The following is an 18,366-nucleotide window of genomic DNA, read 5'->3' on the forward strand; positions in this document are numbered from 1 at the left end:
TGACTCCATGCTGCTTCTCAACCTAGCAGAAGACACCTGCTCCTCAGTTTGAAATGAAGGAAAGAAATCAAAGAAAATACAAAGTACTATACTTAAAAAAAAGAATCCCACCACAATCATGGGTAATGATATCATTTAAGAGCACCCAAAGAAATGACCTAAAGATAGTTGAACTGACCTTGGTCAGGTCTCCAGAGCCTAATGTAAGAAGAGAGAAATTTCAGTTGTGTTTGTGTGGAGCTGATCACGACCTATCTTCTTAGGGGAGCAGAGAAAGATGGCTCCCATGCCCCACATAGCTCTCCACTTGGCTACTCAAGACAGCCTGGAAAACTGATACTGTTTTTCCATCTGGTACAAACACACCCAGAAGAAAGCAGCAGTAACGAGCCAGACGTGCTGGGTCACATCTATAATCCTAGCCACTTGAAAAGCAGAGATTTGGGAGCATCATGCTTCGAGGCTGGCCAAAGAGCAAGACCCTACCTGAGAAAAAAGAACTAAAGCAAAAAGGGTATGGTGCAAATGGCAGAGCACCTGCCAAACAAACGCAAGGCCCCAGCGAAATAAAAAAGTGATAGCCATTTCTAGTGTTGGGTTTTTCTTATGTGTGTGTGTGTGCATGCGCATGTGTGCATGTGCATGTGCATGCACTCATGTGCATGTGCCAGACTGGAGCTTGAACTCAGGGACACATCATGCTCTCATTGAGTTTCTTTTCCCACCTAACTCAAGCCTGGTGCTCTACCACTTGAGACACATTTCTGGCTTTTTGTTTGTTGGAGCTAAGAGTCTCACAGACTTTCCTGCCTGGGCTGGCTTAGAACAATCTCCAGATCAGCCTCTTGAGTAACTGGGATTACAGGCATGAGCTACCAGTGCTCAGCAGGTTTTTCTTCTTGTATAATGTTGAAATCCAGACAGTAAGGGAGAGGATAGTAGAGTACTTGTCTGGGGCTTCTGGGTTTCAAAAATGGTATCTCCAGGGCTGGGAAGGTGGCTCAGTGGTAGAGCACTTGCCTTGCATGCCTGAGGCCCTGGGTTCGATTCCTTAGCACCACATAAGCAAAAAGAAAAAAGCCGGAAGTGGCACTGTAGCTCAAGTGGTAGAGCGCTAGCCTTGAGCTGAAGAGCTGAGGGACAGTGCCCAGGCCCAGAGTTCAGGCCCCACAACCGGACCCAAAAAAAAAAAAATGGTATCTCCAAGTCGGACAGCCCCCTTCCACCTGTGGCTTCCCTACAACTGGGCACACACAGGCCTTTATCATTTCCTGTTCTTCCTCCTTCACCTCCTCCTCCTCCTCCTCCTCCTCTTCTTTCTTTTCTTTTCCTTTTTCTCCTCCCCCTTCCCCTTCTCCCCTTCCTTCTTTGCCTCCTCCCCCTCTTCCCCCTTATTCTCCTTTGCACACGCACGTGTGTGTGTGTATGTGTGTGTGTGTGTGTGTGCTAGCATATGAGCTCAGGGCCTTGTGCTTGCTAGACAGGCACTCTACCACTTGAGCCACTCCTCAGCCCTTGGACCCTTGCTGCTAGTTCACAGCCTAGCCACTGGTTGCTCATGGCTGTGTAATTCTTTACTTTTATCTCCCTCCTCTCTTTCCATTGGTATTGGCCAAATGGTAAATAGCCTGAATTTACATGTGCTGTTCCTAGCCTGGGCTCTTCTGCCCATAAAAGATAAACCATTTCTGGTGGCTTTTTTTGGTGGTGGTGGTGGTGGTGGTGTTTGCTTATTTATGCCGGTATTACGGTTTGAACAAGAGCTTGGGCTCTCTCCCTGAACTTTTTTTCTCAAGGCTAGCACTCTACCACTTGAGCCATAGTTCCATTTCCAGCTTTTTTCCTGGTTAATTAGAAGTATTTTTTTTTGGGGGGGGTCTGGTCATGGGGCCTAGGCGCTGTCCCTCAGCTCTTCAGCTCAAGGCTAGCGCTCTACCACTTGAGCCACAGCACCACTTTCGGCTTATTTTTTTCTTTTTGCTTATGTGGTGCTGAGGAATCAAACCCAAGGCCTCATGCATGCAAGGCAAGCGCTCTACCACTGAGCCACCTTCCCAGCCCCTAATTAAAGAGAAGTGTCTCATGGACTTTCCTGCCTGGGCTGGCTTCAAACCACAATCCTCGGGTCTCAGCCTCCTGAGTAGCTAGGGTTACTGGTGTGAGCATCTATGCACTCAGCAGTTTCAGTTTTGAGAAGTTCAGTGGTTACTGCCATGGCTTGGGGTCAACATCAGGAATCACACATGTTCTAACTTCTACCGAAGGGCAGGAACTGAATCCTGACTTGAGAAATGACCTGGACGCCAGATGCTCACACCTGTAATCCTCACTATTAAGGAGGCTGAATTCTAAGGATGGCAGTTCAAAGCCAGCCCAAATCTTTACCTCCAATTAACCCGCAAAAAGTCAGAAGTAGAGGTATGGCTCAAGTGGTAGAGGTCCAACCTTGAGTTGAAAAACCTGCGTAAGAGCCAGAGGCCCAAGCTGGACACTGGTGGCTCATGTCTGTAATCCTAGCTACTCAGGAGGCTGAGATCTGAGGATTGTGGCTCCTACCCAGCCCAGAGTCTGTGAGACTCTTATCTCCAATAAACCACTCAGAAAACTGGAAGTGGCACTGTGGCTCAAGTGGTGGAACACTAGCCTTGAGTTGAAAAGCTCAGGGACAGCGTCCAGGCCCAGAGTTCAAGCCCCACTACCGACAAAAAAAAAAAAGCCAGAAGCCCTGAGTTCAAGCCCCAGTACTAGCGCAAGCATGCACGTGTGCACACACATGCACACACACACACACACATACCTGTATAAGAAAAACCAAGTGTCAACCCAGTGCCAGTAGCTCCCACCTGTAATCCTAGCTACTCAAGAGGCTGAGATCTGAGGATCTCAGTTTAAAAAGCCAGCCAAGGCAGAAAAGTCCTCATGAGACTCATCTCCAATTAACCAAAAAGCAGAGGTGATTCTGTGGCTCAAAATGGTAGAGCGCTAACCTTGAGCAAAAGAGCTCAGGGACAGTGCCCAGGCTGTGGGTTCAAGCCCTATGACCAACAAAAATAAAAACAAAAACCAAGTGTTGCTCCCTTGACCACTTCCAAGCTGGTTGATATTAGATGCCTTCATTCATCACAAATGGTTTCTGTAAAGAAAGGGTTAAGAGGTCCCAGCTAGGGGTCAAGGCCTGGTTACCTCATAATCACTTGAAGCCATCCTCAGATTCCTGTCTCTATGCTTCCCCACAGTTCTGAGAACGTTCTATGCTTTCTTTAAAAACCACCTAGGTGATTCTGAGGGGGGCCTGGGTTTGGAGCTGCAGTGGCAGAGGATCTGATGTGGAGGCCACAGGCCTCGATTCCACATGGTGGAGATTCTAGGAGGCTGGACCTGGTGGGGGTAAGACATTCGTGCCTCTGTAGGGCACATGGCTGGGGCAATCTGGAGGAAAAGAAAATCACCAACTCTCATATTTGTAGTGGATTTTCTGGGGTAAAAAAAGCAGTCAGTAGCAGGACTCTACTGGTCTAACCTATAGTCCTCTGCTGATCCAGAACTTCTGAAAGCTGATAAAAGCTGGGAGCCAGTGGCTCATACCTGTCATTCTAGCTACTCAGGAGGCTGAGACCTGAGGATTGTGGTTCAAAGCCAGCCCAGGCAGGAAAGTCTGAAAGACTCTTATCTCCAATAAATTACTCAAAAAAAGCTGGAAGTGGTGGTGTGGCTCAAGTAGTAGAGTGCTAGCTTTGAGCAAAAGAAGCTCAGGGACAGTGCCCAGGCCCAGAGATCAAGCCTTAGGACCAGCGCAAAAAAAAGAAAAGAAAAAAAAAGAGAGAGAGAGAGAGAGGTCCAAGGCCTTTCAGGCTTCTGTAAGGGCAGAAAAAGGCAAAGGAACGTGGGAGGGGTGGTTCCTTCTTCTCTGGGTGAGCCTACCCCAGGCTGCAATGGTGCCAGCCGTTACCCTGGAGACCAGCTAACACTGTCCCACAGGGCAAAGCCTCGCTGTGAAGTTGCTTGGAGGAGCTTGAAGCAAAGAACCAGAAAACAAGGCCGTAGGGTGCCAGCACTCTTCTCTAAAAGATGGAAAAATAAAGGTAAAGGTGGGTGTTACAGCGTTGTCAGGGGTGGGAAGGGAAGATAGAAGAAAAGGCTGGGGAGGCCCAGATGTTAAGCTCTGGACTAAGAAAGACTCGAGGGCTATGCATCCGCTCCCTGCAGGCCAAGCTTTGTACTAGGTGCAAGGATCCAAAATAGAGAAGAAGTATTAAGTAACAGAGCTGGTTGGGGGCACATCTGTCAAACTAGAAATGAAAGAGTAAGGGGATAACAAGGAGAACTTTCACGGTGTTTTCAGTACAAGGGTTTGGAGGCAATAGATGGGGTGTAGGGACACAAAAAAAACCACTGATTTTTCTTGGCAGACTAAAGGGGCAGAGGACATTCCTAGAAATAAGAATAGCTTTAAATACAGAGCAGTAGAGGCTAGGAATGTGGCTTAGTGGTAAAGTGCTTACCTAGCATGCATGAGGCCCTGGGTTCCTCAGTACCACATAAAAAAAGCCAGAAGTGGTACTGTGGCTCAAGTGGTAGAGTGCTAGCCTTTAGCAAAAGAAGCTCAGGGACAGTGCCCAGGCCCTGAGATCAAGCCCCAGGACTGGCAAAAAAAATACAGAGCAGTACAAAATAGTTATTTGGGGTAAGTGGGGTTGTCAGGTGACAGACTTAAACTCAGGGCCTAGATACTGTGCCTTAGCTTATTTGTTCAAGGGTGGCACTTTACTACTTGAGCCTCACCTCCACTACTGGCTTTTTGGTGGCTAATTGGAGGTAAGTCTCCAGGGCTGCTATGATTCTCAGAACTCAGCCTCCTGAGTAGCTAAGATTATAGGTGTGAGCCACTAGTGCCTGGCTGAAAAAGATTTCTAACACTAAACTCTACTAAGTGTCTGCCCTTACAGGGTCTTACTTCTAGTGTGTTTGGGTTGAGAGAAAGAGCACACAGTCAGAACACAGGTCCAATGGTGACAGATGTGATGGAAAACAGCAGCAGGGGAGACGAGATGCTTTTAGAGTTGGGTGCTTGCAGACAGTCTCTCTAACCAGGTTTCACTTGAGCAGAGGCTCAAGGGTAAGGGCTGTCCTGCTCATCTGTCTCACTGGCACCATCTCTATATGACCCCCAACCACACACATGTGCATGGCAATGTCCAGATGTGCCCAAGAGGCTGAAGAGCTTGAAGATGCAGAGATTTTGAGGGTATTCTCCATTTGTGTTGTACTTTGCATTTTGCGAAGCATTTTTTTGCCAGTCCTGGGGCTTGAACTCAGGCTAGTACTCTACCACTTGAGCCACAGCACCACTTCTGGCCTTTTCTGTTTATGTAGTACTGGGGAATCAAACCTAGGGCTTCATGCATACTAGGCAGGTACTCTACCACTGTGCCACATTCCCAGCCCCCTATGAAACTCTTATTTCCAATTAGCTACCAAAAATCCAGAAGTGGAGCCATAGCTCAAGTGGTAGAGTGCCAGTCTTGAGTAGAAAAGCTAAGAGAGAGTGCCCAGGCCCTGAGTTCAAGCCCCTATACTGGCACACACACACATGCAAGTTGAGCTAACTAGTTTCCCCAAACTATACCCTGTATGTTGCACTTACCAACTCTTTTCCTGTGTTATTTTTCCTTTTTAGAAAAATAGTGTTGGGTATTTTTATAATGGCGACACAAACCAGTCATGTCTTCCATGGTCAAGATGATTTGTTTCTGGAAGCTAACTGGTAAGTTCAGTTCTCTGGTTTTGCAGTTGAAAATAGGCTACAGCATTTTGCTCATGGGAGCTGAGAAGGAACCGGCTGCCTAGAAGTGAGAGCAGGTAAATGGTTGTTATAATCTTGACCTGGAGGCTTCCGGTAACTATCAAACAATATAACAAAATGCCTTTAAGCTCCGTGCCTGTGGCTCATACCTGTTATCCTAGCTACTTAGGAGGCTGAGATCTGAGGATCACAGTTCAAAGCCATCCCCAGCATAAAAGTCTATGATATGCTTATCTCCAATTAACCACCAACAAAAAAAAAAAGCCAGAAATGGAGCTGCGGCCCGAGTGATAGAGTGCCAGCCTTGAGAAATAAAAAAAGCCAAGGAACAGCACAAGGCCCTTAGTTCAAGCCTCAGTACTGACACACACACACACACACAAAGTTTTGTGAATCTGGAGGAATCTACAGGAATCCTGTCATTCTGAGTATAGAAATACAAATATTGTTGGAGTCTTTTGGGGAAGCAGGGGAAAGAAAAGAGTCTCTGGTGGAATAGAATTGAGCACTGGGGCTGGGCATTGATTACACACTTTGTGTTTTGTAGCAAGAAGAGAAACACCATGCCAGACTCAGAGAAGCTGCTGAAGCAGAAGGATGTGCACAGGATGGCCCCAAATACAGACAATGGTCTACTGGTTACACATGTTAACCAAACACAGGACTTACTGGTATAAACCAGAATCTTTGACTGACTAATGATGCTTACAAATCATAGCCAGGAAATACAGGGTAAACCCTGGGTATTCCTTCTCTTCATATAATATCCTGGGACTAACAAAGATGAATTAAGCATTCATTTCTAATCCTCTGCTTTAAAAAAAAATGAATGAAGAGAATGAGGTGCCAGTGGCTCATATCTGGAATCCTAGCTACTCAGAAGACTAAGATCTGAAGATCATAATTTAAAGCCAGCCTGGGGAGGAAAGTTTGTGAGACTTTTATCTCCAATTAACCACCAAATGATTGGAAATGGAGCTGTGGCTTAAGAGGTAGAGCACTAGTCTTGAGGGGAAAAGACAAGGAACAGCATCTAGGTCCTGAGTTCAAGCCCCAGTAAAGGCCCACACCCACAAAAAAAGGGGAAAAAATCTCTATGCTGTTTATAGGAATGTTATAACCACTTTGTTCTCATCGTTAAATAGTTAAGAATAAGGAAAGATCCTAATCATGGCATCAAAGTCTCAAGTCTAAAAACATTAATTCTAAAGTTCCCTCTGTGTGTGTGTGTGTGTGTGTTGTGTGTGTGTGTGTATGTGTGCGTGCATACATGTGCTCACGTGCACACCAACTGTGGTGCTAGAATTCAGGATCTTATACTCTCCCTTGGCTTATTTTGCTCAAAGCGGTTGCTCTCCCACTGGAGGAACAGCTCCAACTCCAGCTTTTTCCTGGCTAACTGGAGATAAAAGTCTCCCAGATCGATCTGCCTGAGTTGGCACGGAACTATAGGCTCTTTTTTGAGTTGGAAACTGGTGGCTCAAAAGTTCAAAAGCCAGGCGCCAGCGGCTCACGCTTGCAATCCTAGCTACTTGGGAGGGCTAAGGGCTGAGGATCGCTGTTCAAAGCTAGGCCAGGCAGACAAATCTGGAAGTGAAGATATGGGTTGAATGCTAAAGCAACAGCCTGGTGGGGGAAGGGAGCAGCTAAGCACAGAACCCAGGCCCCTCCCCTACTAAAAAGGAAGAAAAGATGGAAGGAAGCAAAGTGAAGCCAAGTCTCCCCCTCTGTGTGAGCCACCAACGGGTCCACCTAAAAGATGAGGAGAGCGACATCTAGTGTTGCTACTCTGCACTGCAGGGCTGACTGAAGTATGGTACAGGGTGGTACAGGGACTCTGATTTAAGGCCAGGACATTCATTAGCTTGGAATCCTATCATGAGAAAGTCACCTTGCCAGTCCTTTCTCAGTTCTTCCTTGGGTAGTGGCAGCTTGGTGCTAACTGCAAAAAAGCAAGATCATGTTCTATTACAAGCCTGTCTTGGACTTTACAGCTCCCTAGTTGTCAGCTGTGTGGCCTGGGGCAAATCACTTCACTGTCCTGTGCTTCTGCTTGTTCATCAGGAGGATGGAGTTCTACTCTATAGGACACAAAGTACATGCTGTATCAGTGTTTGCCCTCATTATGAGTACGTTTTTCACACTTTTTTTTAACACATTTACTAATTTCCTTTTGCCACAGAGGGAAGGGTGGCATCTGGGCACAGAACTTATGTAATAGGATCTCGCTGGAATCGGGGAGCAGCATTATATTTTCATTGTCTTTCCTTTCTGGTGGCTTTCTATTTATATCCGAACCAGAATAGGTGACTAAGGACTATTGTTCAAGGCTGTGTCATATACCCCAGCTTCACTACGCCCATGGCCAGGTAAGGAGGGAAGACATGCCTTGTGACACGGCATGGAGAGCCCTGTGTATACCTGTCCTCTCTGCCTATGTCTTCTTGCTACTGCTACTGCCACTGCTGCTGCTCCTCCTCCTCCTCCTCGTCCTCTTCCTCCTCCTCTTCTTCTCCCATGGGTCTTGAACTCAGGGCCTGGGCACTGTCCCTGAGCTTTTTTGTGCTTAAGGCTAGCGCTCTACCACTTGAGCCACAGTGCCACTACTGGCTTTTTCAGAGTAGTTTATTGGAGATAAGAGTCTCTCATGGGCTTTCCCTCCCAGGCTGGCTTTGAATTGTGCTCCTACACAGCCTCCTATGTAGTTGGGATTAGAGGCCTGAGCCACCGGTGCCCAGCTTCGCCTCTTATTCCTGTACCCACTGTCCATGAGGAGTGGCCCACTCATGGAGCAGAGCACTCCTGATTACTCCCCCACCCCAAAGAGGGCCCATCTGGCATCCACGCAGGTGCCAGAAGGAGATCAACAACTCCACTGTAAGAGCAGGACTCCAAAACTGGTCTGTGTGTGTGCTGGTGTCTCTATGGGTGTCTGTGTGTCTGCCTAGATGTGTCTGTGTTTGTATTTGTGTCTGCGTTTGTGTGCATCTGTGTTTGTATCTGTATGTGTTTCTGTTTGCCCATGTATCTGCCTTGTGTCTGGGTATGTTTGTATCTCTGTGTGTCTGTGTGCAGTGTATCTGTGTGTTTGTGTGTATGTGTATGTCTGTGTCTGTATCTGTGTGTGTCTGTGCATGTATTTGTGTGTCTCTGTTTTTGCCTTTGGATCTGTGTGTGTCTGTGTATGTCTATATGTACCGGTATATGTATTTCTATGTGTATTTGTGTCTGTGTGTATATTTGTGTGTCTGTGTTTGCCTTTGTGTCTGCATCTGTGTATGTATGTCTGTATGTATCTGTGTGTCTGCGTGTGTTTGTATCTGTGTATGTCTGTGTGTTTGTGTGTATCAGTTGAGTGTGTGTGTGTGTGATTACATCACACCACCCACATTCTGCACACAGGTCTTTCTTTTCTGTGCTGTGATGGCTGGGAATGTTTTCCTCTAGAGAACCCCTCTCCATTCCTGGTTCTGGGCCCAGCAAAGACAGAATAACCCATCCCCCCTAGTAAGTCAATACATGCTTGTTGAGGACCCTTAGATAGATAGGAGGCAGAACTTAGCTGAACAGGTCCAGAGAACCGGATCTGACAAGAAACAAAGACTATTCCACAGAGAACCAACCACCAGCTTCCCCTAGCCTGAGACTCATGGACAGGTGGGAAGTAGGGATGGTTATGGAATGAAGGAAGGCTCCAGGTGCACCTGACTCAGCTTGTTGGGGTGAGGAAGCATTGGATGTACTTGGCTTTCTCCAGTTGATCCTGAATTAGAAGTTAGGATTTAAAAAAAAATTGAGGAGCATCCAGGCACTGTGACTCATGAGTATAATCCTAGCGACTTAGGAGGCTGAGACCTAAGGAACATGACTCAAAGCCAGCCTGGGCAAGAAAGTCCATGAAACTCATCTTCAATTAATAACCAAAAATGCTGGAAGTGGAGCTGTGGCTCAAGTGGTAGAGCACTAGCCTTGAACAAAAAAGCTCAGGGACACTGCCCAGCCCTGAGTTGAAGCCTCATGACACTTCCCTACCCTGCACACACTCAGGAGAAGCTAAGTCATCAGCCAAATCCTGGTCAATCCTGTTTGGAGTGGCAGCCATGTATGTCTGCATGTCCAGTCACGAGGTGAATGGCCCTTGAACAGTCGAGCCACATCTGGGTCATCAAATGGGCATGGGGGTGAGCGGAGTTATTTTTTCAATTGCTGTTATAAAGATGATGTACAGAGAGGTTACAGTCAGGTAACGAGTGCATTTGTTTTTGGTCAATGCGGGATGAGTGGTTTTGACAGCACAGCCAACTCAGAGCATAGAGCACCCCTGTGCACCTGCTCCCTAGGCAAGGAGAACTTTTGCACCATTGTGTGTGTGTGTGTGTGTGCGCGCGCGCGCGCGCACCAGCCAGGACTAGGGCTTGAACTCAGGGCCTTGTGCTCTTGCCTGGCTTTTTTGCTCAAGGCTGGCACTCTACCAATGAGGCACAGCTCTACTTCTGGCTTTTTGCTGCTTAATTGGAGCTGAGAGTCTCACGGTCTTTCCTGCCCAAGGCTGACTTTGAATCACAACCTTCAGAACTCAACCTCCTAGGTAGCTAGAATTACAGGCATGAGGCACCAATGCCCAGCTTTAAAAACACTGTCTTAAGTTGGGGACTGGATCAGTGGGCAAGACTTGACACATGAGGGAAACTGAGGCCTGTGTGCTCCCTTTCCTCTTTTCTGTCTTACTGAATTCTGTCCTTCAGAGGCTGCAGCGGACCCACACGTCAGCTTTGCAAGATTCTGAAGATTGGCTTTCGACTCACAGTTTAAAGCTTGAGAAACTCACCCTGGCTGACCTGATAGGACAGGGCACGGCCATGCTGTAAGTCTGACCCCCTGTTCCCCATGGCTGCAAGTAACACCCACCCCCGGTCTGCAACCCCACTCACAAAGCTTTGTGTTCTCAGGGAGGAGGGGGGCAAGATGACAGAGAAGATGAACTTCTCTCCCCAGACCATCTGCCATTTCGAGTCAAGGCTTTCAGAGTAAGTGCTTCGCAACATCCTGCTAACACCCAGAGCTCAGGAATTGTCCCATGTCCCCACCTGGATAGAACTAGGCTCAAACAGCATCTCAGTGAAAAGGGGCAGGGCTCACCCCCCTGGAGTCCCAGTCTGTCCCTATCACAAATCAGTGCTTTATGCCTTTTTGAAAAATCCACAGTCTTAGGCTGGGATGTAGCTCAGTGGCAAAGTGCTTGCTTAGCAAGTGCAGTGTCCTGGGTTCGATCACCCAGTACCAAAAAAAAGTATACAATTAAAAAACAAAATTCAGAACCCTATTGGGACCCACTGGCTGTCAGTGGTGCATACCTGTAATCCTACCTACTCAGCAGGTTGAGATTGGAGGATCAAGGTTAAAAGTCAACCCAGGCAGAGTCTCTCCCCTGTGAGACTCTTATCTCCAATTAACCCCCCCCCCCAAAAAAAAGAAATTAAAAAAACACACCAGAAGTGGAGCTGTGGCTCAAATGGTAAAGTTCTATCTCTGAGCTTTTTTGCTCAGGGTTAGCACCCAGGCCCTGAGTTCAAGCCCTAGCTCTGGCACATTCATACATACATAATACATAAATACGTGCATACATACATAAATCCACAGTCCCTTTGGATGTATACTGAAAAGCTGTACCTTTATTTGGTAATTTTCTTTGTTCTTGCTTGCTTGCTTTTTTGACAGGCCTTCACACTTGCTAGGCTGCAGCTCTGTCACTTGAGCCACGTCCCCAATCCCTGTTTTTGCTCTGCTGGACCAACCTTAGACAATAAACCTACTACTAACACCTCTTGTATATCTGGGGTCAGAAGCATGCATCACCAGGCATAGTTTACTGATTGAGATTGAGTCTCCACAACTTTTTATCTGGGCTGCCCTTGAGCTGAGATCCCTCTCTCTCTGCCTCCCAAGTAGCTAGGATTACAGGTATGAATCACCATGCCAGCATTTGATGTTTAATGGCTTCAGAGTGACTACTTTTCTTTGGTTGCTGGTACTGGACTTGAACTCAGGGACTAGGAGCTTTGAGCTTTTTCACTGAAGGCTGACACTCTTCCATTTGAGCCACATCCATTTCTTGTTTTTTGCTGGCTTTTCTTTTTGGATGGTTAATTGGAGATAAGAATTTCATGGACTTTCCTGTCCAGGCTGGCTTCAGATCAAGATCCTTAGATCTCAGCCTTCTGAGTAGCTAGGATTACAGGCGTGAGCCACTGTTACCTGGCTAAGATTGACTACTTTCAATGTCAAATTGACATTGGGTTCATACCTTTGCAAACATATGCACGTCACTAGTGTGTAAATATGTACACTCTTGCTCACAGACGTGTGTTCTGAGATCTGTCTTTAAGCTGGTGTCCCAGCTGTAGCAAACTGTGGTCCATACTTAACTGTTTACCTGAGGCTTCCTGAAAGGTTATCATAATAATTAATAGCTAACATTTATTAACATTTTTTATTAATGCCTCAAATTTGGCTGAGGGCTGCATGCATCATCTTCTTTTTTTGGGGGGGGGTCCAGTCGTGGGCCCTGAACTCTGGGCCTGGGCGCTGTCCCCCAGCTCTTTCAGCTCAAGGCTAGCGCTCTACCACTTGAGCCACAGTGCCACTTCCAGCTTTTTTCTTTTTTGCTTATGTGGTGCTGAGGAATCGAACCAAGGGCCTCATGCATGCAAGGCAAGCGCTCTACCACTGAGCCACCTTCCCAGCCCTGCATCATCTTCTTTGGCAGCTTCCAAAAGCACATTGTAAATAATTTAACCAACAGTCACTAAAAGATCAACATAGAAAGGCTGATCGCCAAGTTTACCAAACCTCATTGAACTGTAAATTTGACTGAAAGTATTTCGGATTTGAAAATTAAATGACTTTTAAAGAATTCTGTAACATTGAACTTGATTTTATTTACTTATTTATTTTTTATTGGCTAGTCCTGGGGCTTGAACTCAGGGCCTGGGCACTGCCCCCGAGCTTCTGTTTGCTCAAGGCTAGCACTCTACCACTTGAGCCACAGCGTCACTTCTGGCTTTTTATGTTTATGTGGTTTTGAGGAATTGAACCCAGGGCTTCGTGCATGCTAGACAAGCACTCTATCACTAAGCCATATTCCCAGCTCTTCACTTGATTTTAATTGTGAACTTAGCATTTCACATCTATTCAGATCCCTTGGTAAATTGATTTTCAGTATATTGAACTTTTGGCAAATTAGCTCAGATAGAATCCGATTATTAGCTTCAGGTTGAAGGTGATGAAACTCTGGGGCTGAGTTTTATTTCTTTAAAAAATTTATTTAAAAAATAATCTGTTTTGGAACTGGTGGTGTGATTCAAGTGGTAGAGCACCACCACAGAACAAAATGGCAAATAAGAGTTCAAGGACCTGAGCTCAAACCTCAGTGCTTGCACACACACACGCACGCACACACACACACACACACACACACACACACATCTCTTTTAGGGTTATACTAAGTAGCCCAATTGACCTTGAGCTTACAATTATTCTGCCTCAGCCTCCTTAGTGCTAAGATTACAGACATGTACCACTATGCCTAGCAAACTGTATATATGTGAGTGTATACACACATGCCACTCTTGGGGCTTGAATTCAGAGCCTGGGCTCTGTCCCTTAACTTTCTCACTCAAAGCTAGTGCTCTAGGGCTGGGAAGGTGGCTCAGTGGTAGAGCACTTGCCTTGCATGCTTGAGGTCCTGGGTTCGATTCCTCAGCACCACATAAGAAAAATCCAGAAGTGGCGCTGTGGCTCAAGTGGTAGAGCACTAGCCTTGAGCTGAAGAGCTGAGGGACAGTGCCCAGGCCCAGAGTTCAGGCCCCACGACCTGACCCTAAGGAAAAAAAAGCTAGTGCTCTACCACTAGAACCTTATCTCCACTTTTGGTTTTTTGATAGATAATGGAGATGAGAGTCTCATGGACTTTCCTGACTGAGCTGGCGTCAAATCATGATCCTCAGATCTCAGCCTCCTGAGTAGCCAGGATGTGAGCCATGGGCATTAAATTTCTTTTTAAGGCTTTGGGATATTATAACTCTTTTGTATAACTACTTACGGGCAATAATAACACTAATAAAAAGACAAAAGGTAGCAAAGAGAAAGCTAGTAAATGGTAGCACTGAATTCCAACACAAGTGGGTCTCCCTTAGAACTCCTTTGACTCCCCACCCTGCCATTTCATACCCAGAATGCCATCTGCCCTCAGTGCCTTCATGTCAGTTAAACTCCAATGACCCAGCCCTGACCTTGAGGCCCAGTCACACGCGGTTGCTCCAGTAGTCATTGCAATAGCTGGCTTTGCTCTAAGTGAAGTTCAAGAAGTTCCCCAGGCAGGGCTGGAGGTTTGACAAGCAAAGGCCCAGACTTCAATCGCTAGTACTACAAAACAAGTTCCCCTGGCTGGTGTTTTGTTTGTTTGTTTGGAAACTAATCTTTTTGTTAATTGATCCTGTAAGGAGCTGCTGCTACTCTGCCTTTCTATCCCTTCTCACCAAGGACAGGTTCATCTGCAAATACACAGATCTGGCCAGGTGCTGGTGGTTCATGCCTATGATCCTAGCTACTTAGGAGACAGAGATCTGAGGATCACAGTTCAAAGCCAACCTGGACAGTAAAGTCCATGAGACTCTCATCTCTAATTAATCACACAAAAAGCTGCAAGTAGCTGTGGCTAAGTGGTAGAGCTCTGGTCTTGAGCAAAAGAAGCTCAGGGACAGTACCCAGGCCCTGAGTTCTAGCCCCAGGACTGGCACAAAACAAAATACACAGATCTGAACAAAGACAAGCATGCCCTTTCTGTTCCTCACAATACATGTCCCCACCCTCCCACTGTCACCTGATGGTGACACTTAGCAAAGCAGCATCTGCACACAATGTCCCTTTCCTGATTCCCTTCCATACTTTATTGGCGGGTGTAGCTTTGCTATGAAGTTTTCTCTTTGATAAATTTTTGCCTTACATATTCTCCCAAGGCCTTAAAAATTAACCAAAAAAAATCCAGCCAAGTATGGTTGTACATGTCTGTAATACCAGTATCCATGAAGCTCAGGCAAGATTACAAATCTGAGACTAGCCTGAGCTACATAGTAATAGCTGGGTGTCAGTGGCTCACACCTGTAATCCTAGCTACTCAAGAGACTGAGATCTGAGGATCACATTTGAAGTCAGCCTAGGGCAGGAAAATCTTCAAGACTCTTTTCTCCAAAGAAGCAAGACGTGGAACTGTGGCACAAGTAATAGAGTGCCAGCACTGAGCAAAATACCTCAGTTATAGTGCCCAGACCTTGAGTTCAAGCCCCAGGACTAGCACACACACACATACACACACACAAATATAATAATGATTATAGTAATACTATTAACAAGCCAGATGCCAGTGGCTCATGCCTGTAATCCTAACTACTCAGGAGGCTGAGATCTGAGGATGGAGGTTCAAAGCCAACCCGGGCAGGAAAATCTATGAGACTCTTATCTCCAATAAACTACTCAGAAATGGGAAGTGGCACTGTGGCTCAGGTGGTAGAGCATTAGCCTTGAGCTGAAGTGCTGAGGGACAGCATCAGGCCCAGAGTTCAAGCCACATATCCAACAAATATTAATAATAATAATAGTAATAACAACAACAACAAATTAAAATAAAAATTGAAAAAAATCCCATGATGGCCTTCACGAGTAGCTGCATTCAGTGTGACCCTGACTCAGTGATTGGTTTTTCCAATGTTTCCACAGTACCCTGGACTGCTACCAACAGAGGCTGCGCTGGCTCACAGAGGACAGCAAGAAGGTAATTCTGAGATGCCACAAAAGAAATTTTGTAGCCACCATAAATGAAAAGCCTAGGCCTAGCAATATGTAGATCTCTTTGTCTCTCTGGGTTTTGTTATTGTTGCTGGGTTTTTGGTTTGTTTGTTTTTGGTTAGTTGTGGGGCTTGAACTCAGGGACTGGACGCTGTCCCTGAGCTCTTTATTCAAGGCTCGCACTCTATTACTTTGAGCCAGAGCACCACTTCTGGTTTTTTGGTGGTTCATTGGGGAGAAGAGTTTCACAAACTTTCTTGCCCAAGCTGGCTTTTAACAGCAATCCTCAGATCTCAGCCTCCTGAGTGGCTAGGATTACGGGCTTGAGCCACCAGCGCCAGGCTGTTGTTCGTTGTTGTTTTTTGTTTGTTTGCTTGCTTGCTTTTAGTTTTTTCTCAGGATGGCTACCCCCACCCCCAAGCTTAGGAAAATGGTTCCCCAGCTGCTCTGAAGCATTCATGTTACCAATTGGACAGCTCCCTACTTTGCACACTCCCTGCCAAAGTGCTGGGATTGACTCTCATTGGAATCTGAAGGACAATCGCTATAGATAAGGTGGAAAGCAAGCTCACTGACAAAGCCAGAGACCAGTGCTCCCTCCTGAAGAAAACGGGGCAGGAGAGGAGACTGGGTAAGCACTCCCAAACCTCCTGGCTGAGGACACACATGGCTTCACATGGAAAGCCACAAACTATTTCTAGAAGAAGGAGAGCCTTCTCTGTGTCTGGCTGTGCATCTGCAGGAGACAGAGCAGGGCTTAGAAGCAGGAGGCAAAGAGGCCAAAGCAGGACAAACCACAGGCATAGTTTTCTTGACATTGTAATTTCGTCTTCTTTTTTATGTTATTTGCCAAGATTTGAGGACACCACTAATATTTCATTTCCATGTCTTTCAAGCATTTTATTTATTTATTTATTTGCCAGTATTGGAGTTTGAACTCAAGGCCTTGGTGCTGTCCATGAGCTTTTGGGCTCAAAGTTAGCAATCTACCACTTGAGCCACAGATCCACTTCTGGCTTTTTGGTGGTTAACTTGTGACAAATATCCTACAGAATTTTTGTACCTGAACTGGCTTCAAGCCTGGATCCTCAGATCCTCCTGAGTAGCTAGAATGACAGAGGAGCTAGAATGGTAGAGGAGGCTCGTCTCTTCCCTCTTATCTACTTCCCTGTTTCTTTCTTTCCTTCTTTCTTTCTTACCTTCTTCCTTCCTTCCTTCCCTCCTTTCTTTCTTTCTTTCTTCTTCCGGCCAGTTCTGGGGCTTGAACTCAGGGCCTGCGCACTGTCCCTGAGTTTCTTTTTGCTCAAGGTTATCACTCTATCATTTGAGCCACAGCACCATTTTTGGCTTTTTCTGTTTAGATGGTGCTAAGGAATTGAACCCAGGACTTCATGCATACTAGGCAAGCACTCTACCACTGAGCCACCTTCCCAGCTCCCCAACTGTTTCTTTTTTTTTTTTTTTTGTCAGTCGTGGGGTTTGAACTCTGGGCTTGGGCGCTGTCCTTGCGCTCTTCAGCTCAAGGCGAGTTCTCTACTGCTTGAACCACAGTGCCACTTCCAGTTTTCTAGTGGTTTATTGGAGATAAGAGTCTCATGGACTTTCCTGCCCAGGCTGGCTTTGAACCACGATCCCCAGAGCTCAGCCTCCTGAGTAGTTAGTATTACAGGCATGAGCCACTGGTGCCCGGCCCCCCAACTGTTTCTATGAGATAAAGTTCCAGAATTTTAATGGCTACATGTAAAGGAATGCATGTTTTTTCATTGCAAAGATTATAGAGTTCTTTTTTTTTAGTTAGTTTTTTTTTTGGGTGAAAATACCGAATAGAGGGGTTACAATTACTTGGGCAAAGTAATGAGTAGATTTCTTATCAAGCATTGTTGCCTCCTCTGTTTCCCCTTCCCATCCCATCCTATCCGCCCCCCCCGAGTTCTTTTTTTTAAATAAGTTTTTTATTGTAAAAATACTGTACAGAGGGGTTACAGTTACATGAGCAAGATCATGAGTACATTTCCTATCAAGCATTGTTGCCTCCTCCTTTGCTTTTCCCCTACCATCTCTTCCCTCCCACCTCCACAACTACACTCCCCCTCCTTACACAAGATTATAGAATTCTAATGGTAACTGTTTAATTTTTTTAAGTGACTGGGAATGTGGCTTAGTGGTAGAGTGCTTGCCTAGCATGCATGAAGCCCTGGGTTCGATTCCTCAGTACCACATACACCGAAAAAGCCGGAAGTGGCACTGTGGCTCAAGTGGTTGAGTGCTAGTCTTGAGCTAAAGAAACTTAGGGACAGTGCCCAGGCCCTGAGTTCAAACCCATGATTGGCCTAAATAAATAAATAAAACAAATAGAACTGGCTCTCAATGTTAACTTATTCTACTCTCTGAAGATTGGCGATGCTCTTGGGAGCCTTGTACGTCAATTAGAGGTGGCTGGATGCTGAAGTCTATCAGACACTGACTGTGATAAGCTCCTATCGAGCTCTGAGCAAAGCAAAGGCCCTGCCTTCCTCAACTGTGGTAGAGCCAAACAAACAAGGAGTGAATCCACAAATCCTGTACTGTGAGGAAAAATCAAGTGAAAATCGTGTGCAGAGAGTCCACTGAAAAGGAGGACTATTTAAGTTGGATGGTCAAGAAAACCATTCTCAGGAAGAGACATAAGACAGAGAGAAGAACGAAAGAATGGAAGGAAGGGAGGAAGGGAGGGAGGGAGG

General features: G+C 46.2%; 1 protein-coding gene across 1 annotated transcript in view; it reads left to right on the forward strand.

Annotated features, from left to right (window-relative positions):
• The first annotated feature begins 5,702 nt into the window (after positions 1–5,702).
• Positions 5,703–18,366, forward strand: part of Vwa3a (von Willebrand factor A domain containing 3A) — a 57,418-nt gene continuing 44,754 nt past the window's right edge. Inside the window, exons 1-5 of the mRNA XM_013011157.1 lie at positions 5,703–5,764; positions 6,351–6,474; positions 10,549–10,667; positions 10,753–10,830; positions 15,578–15,632. Of these exons, the coding sequence (XP_012866611.1) occupies positions 5,703–5,764; positions 6,351–6,474; positions 10,549–10,667; positions 10,753–10,830; positions 15,578–15,632 (438 nt within the window). The remainder of the gene's footprint in view (positions 5,765–6,350; positions 6,475–10,548; positions 10,668–10,752; positions 10,831–15,577; positions 15,633–18,366) is intronic.

This window comes from Dipodomys ordii, unplaced genomic scaffold (genome assembly GCF_000151885.1).
Source record: "Dipodomys ordii isolate 6190 unplaced genomic scaffold, Dord_2.0 Scaffold14, whole genome shotgun sequence".
NCBI lineage: Eukaryota > Metazoa > Chordata > Mammalia > Rodentia > Heteromyidae > Dipodomys > Dipodomys ordii.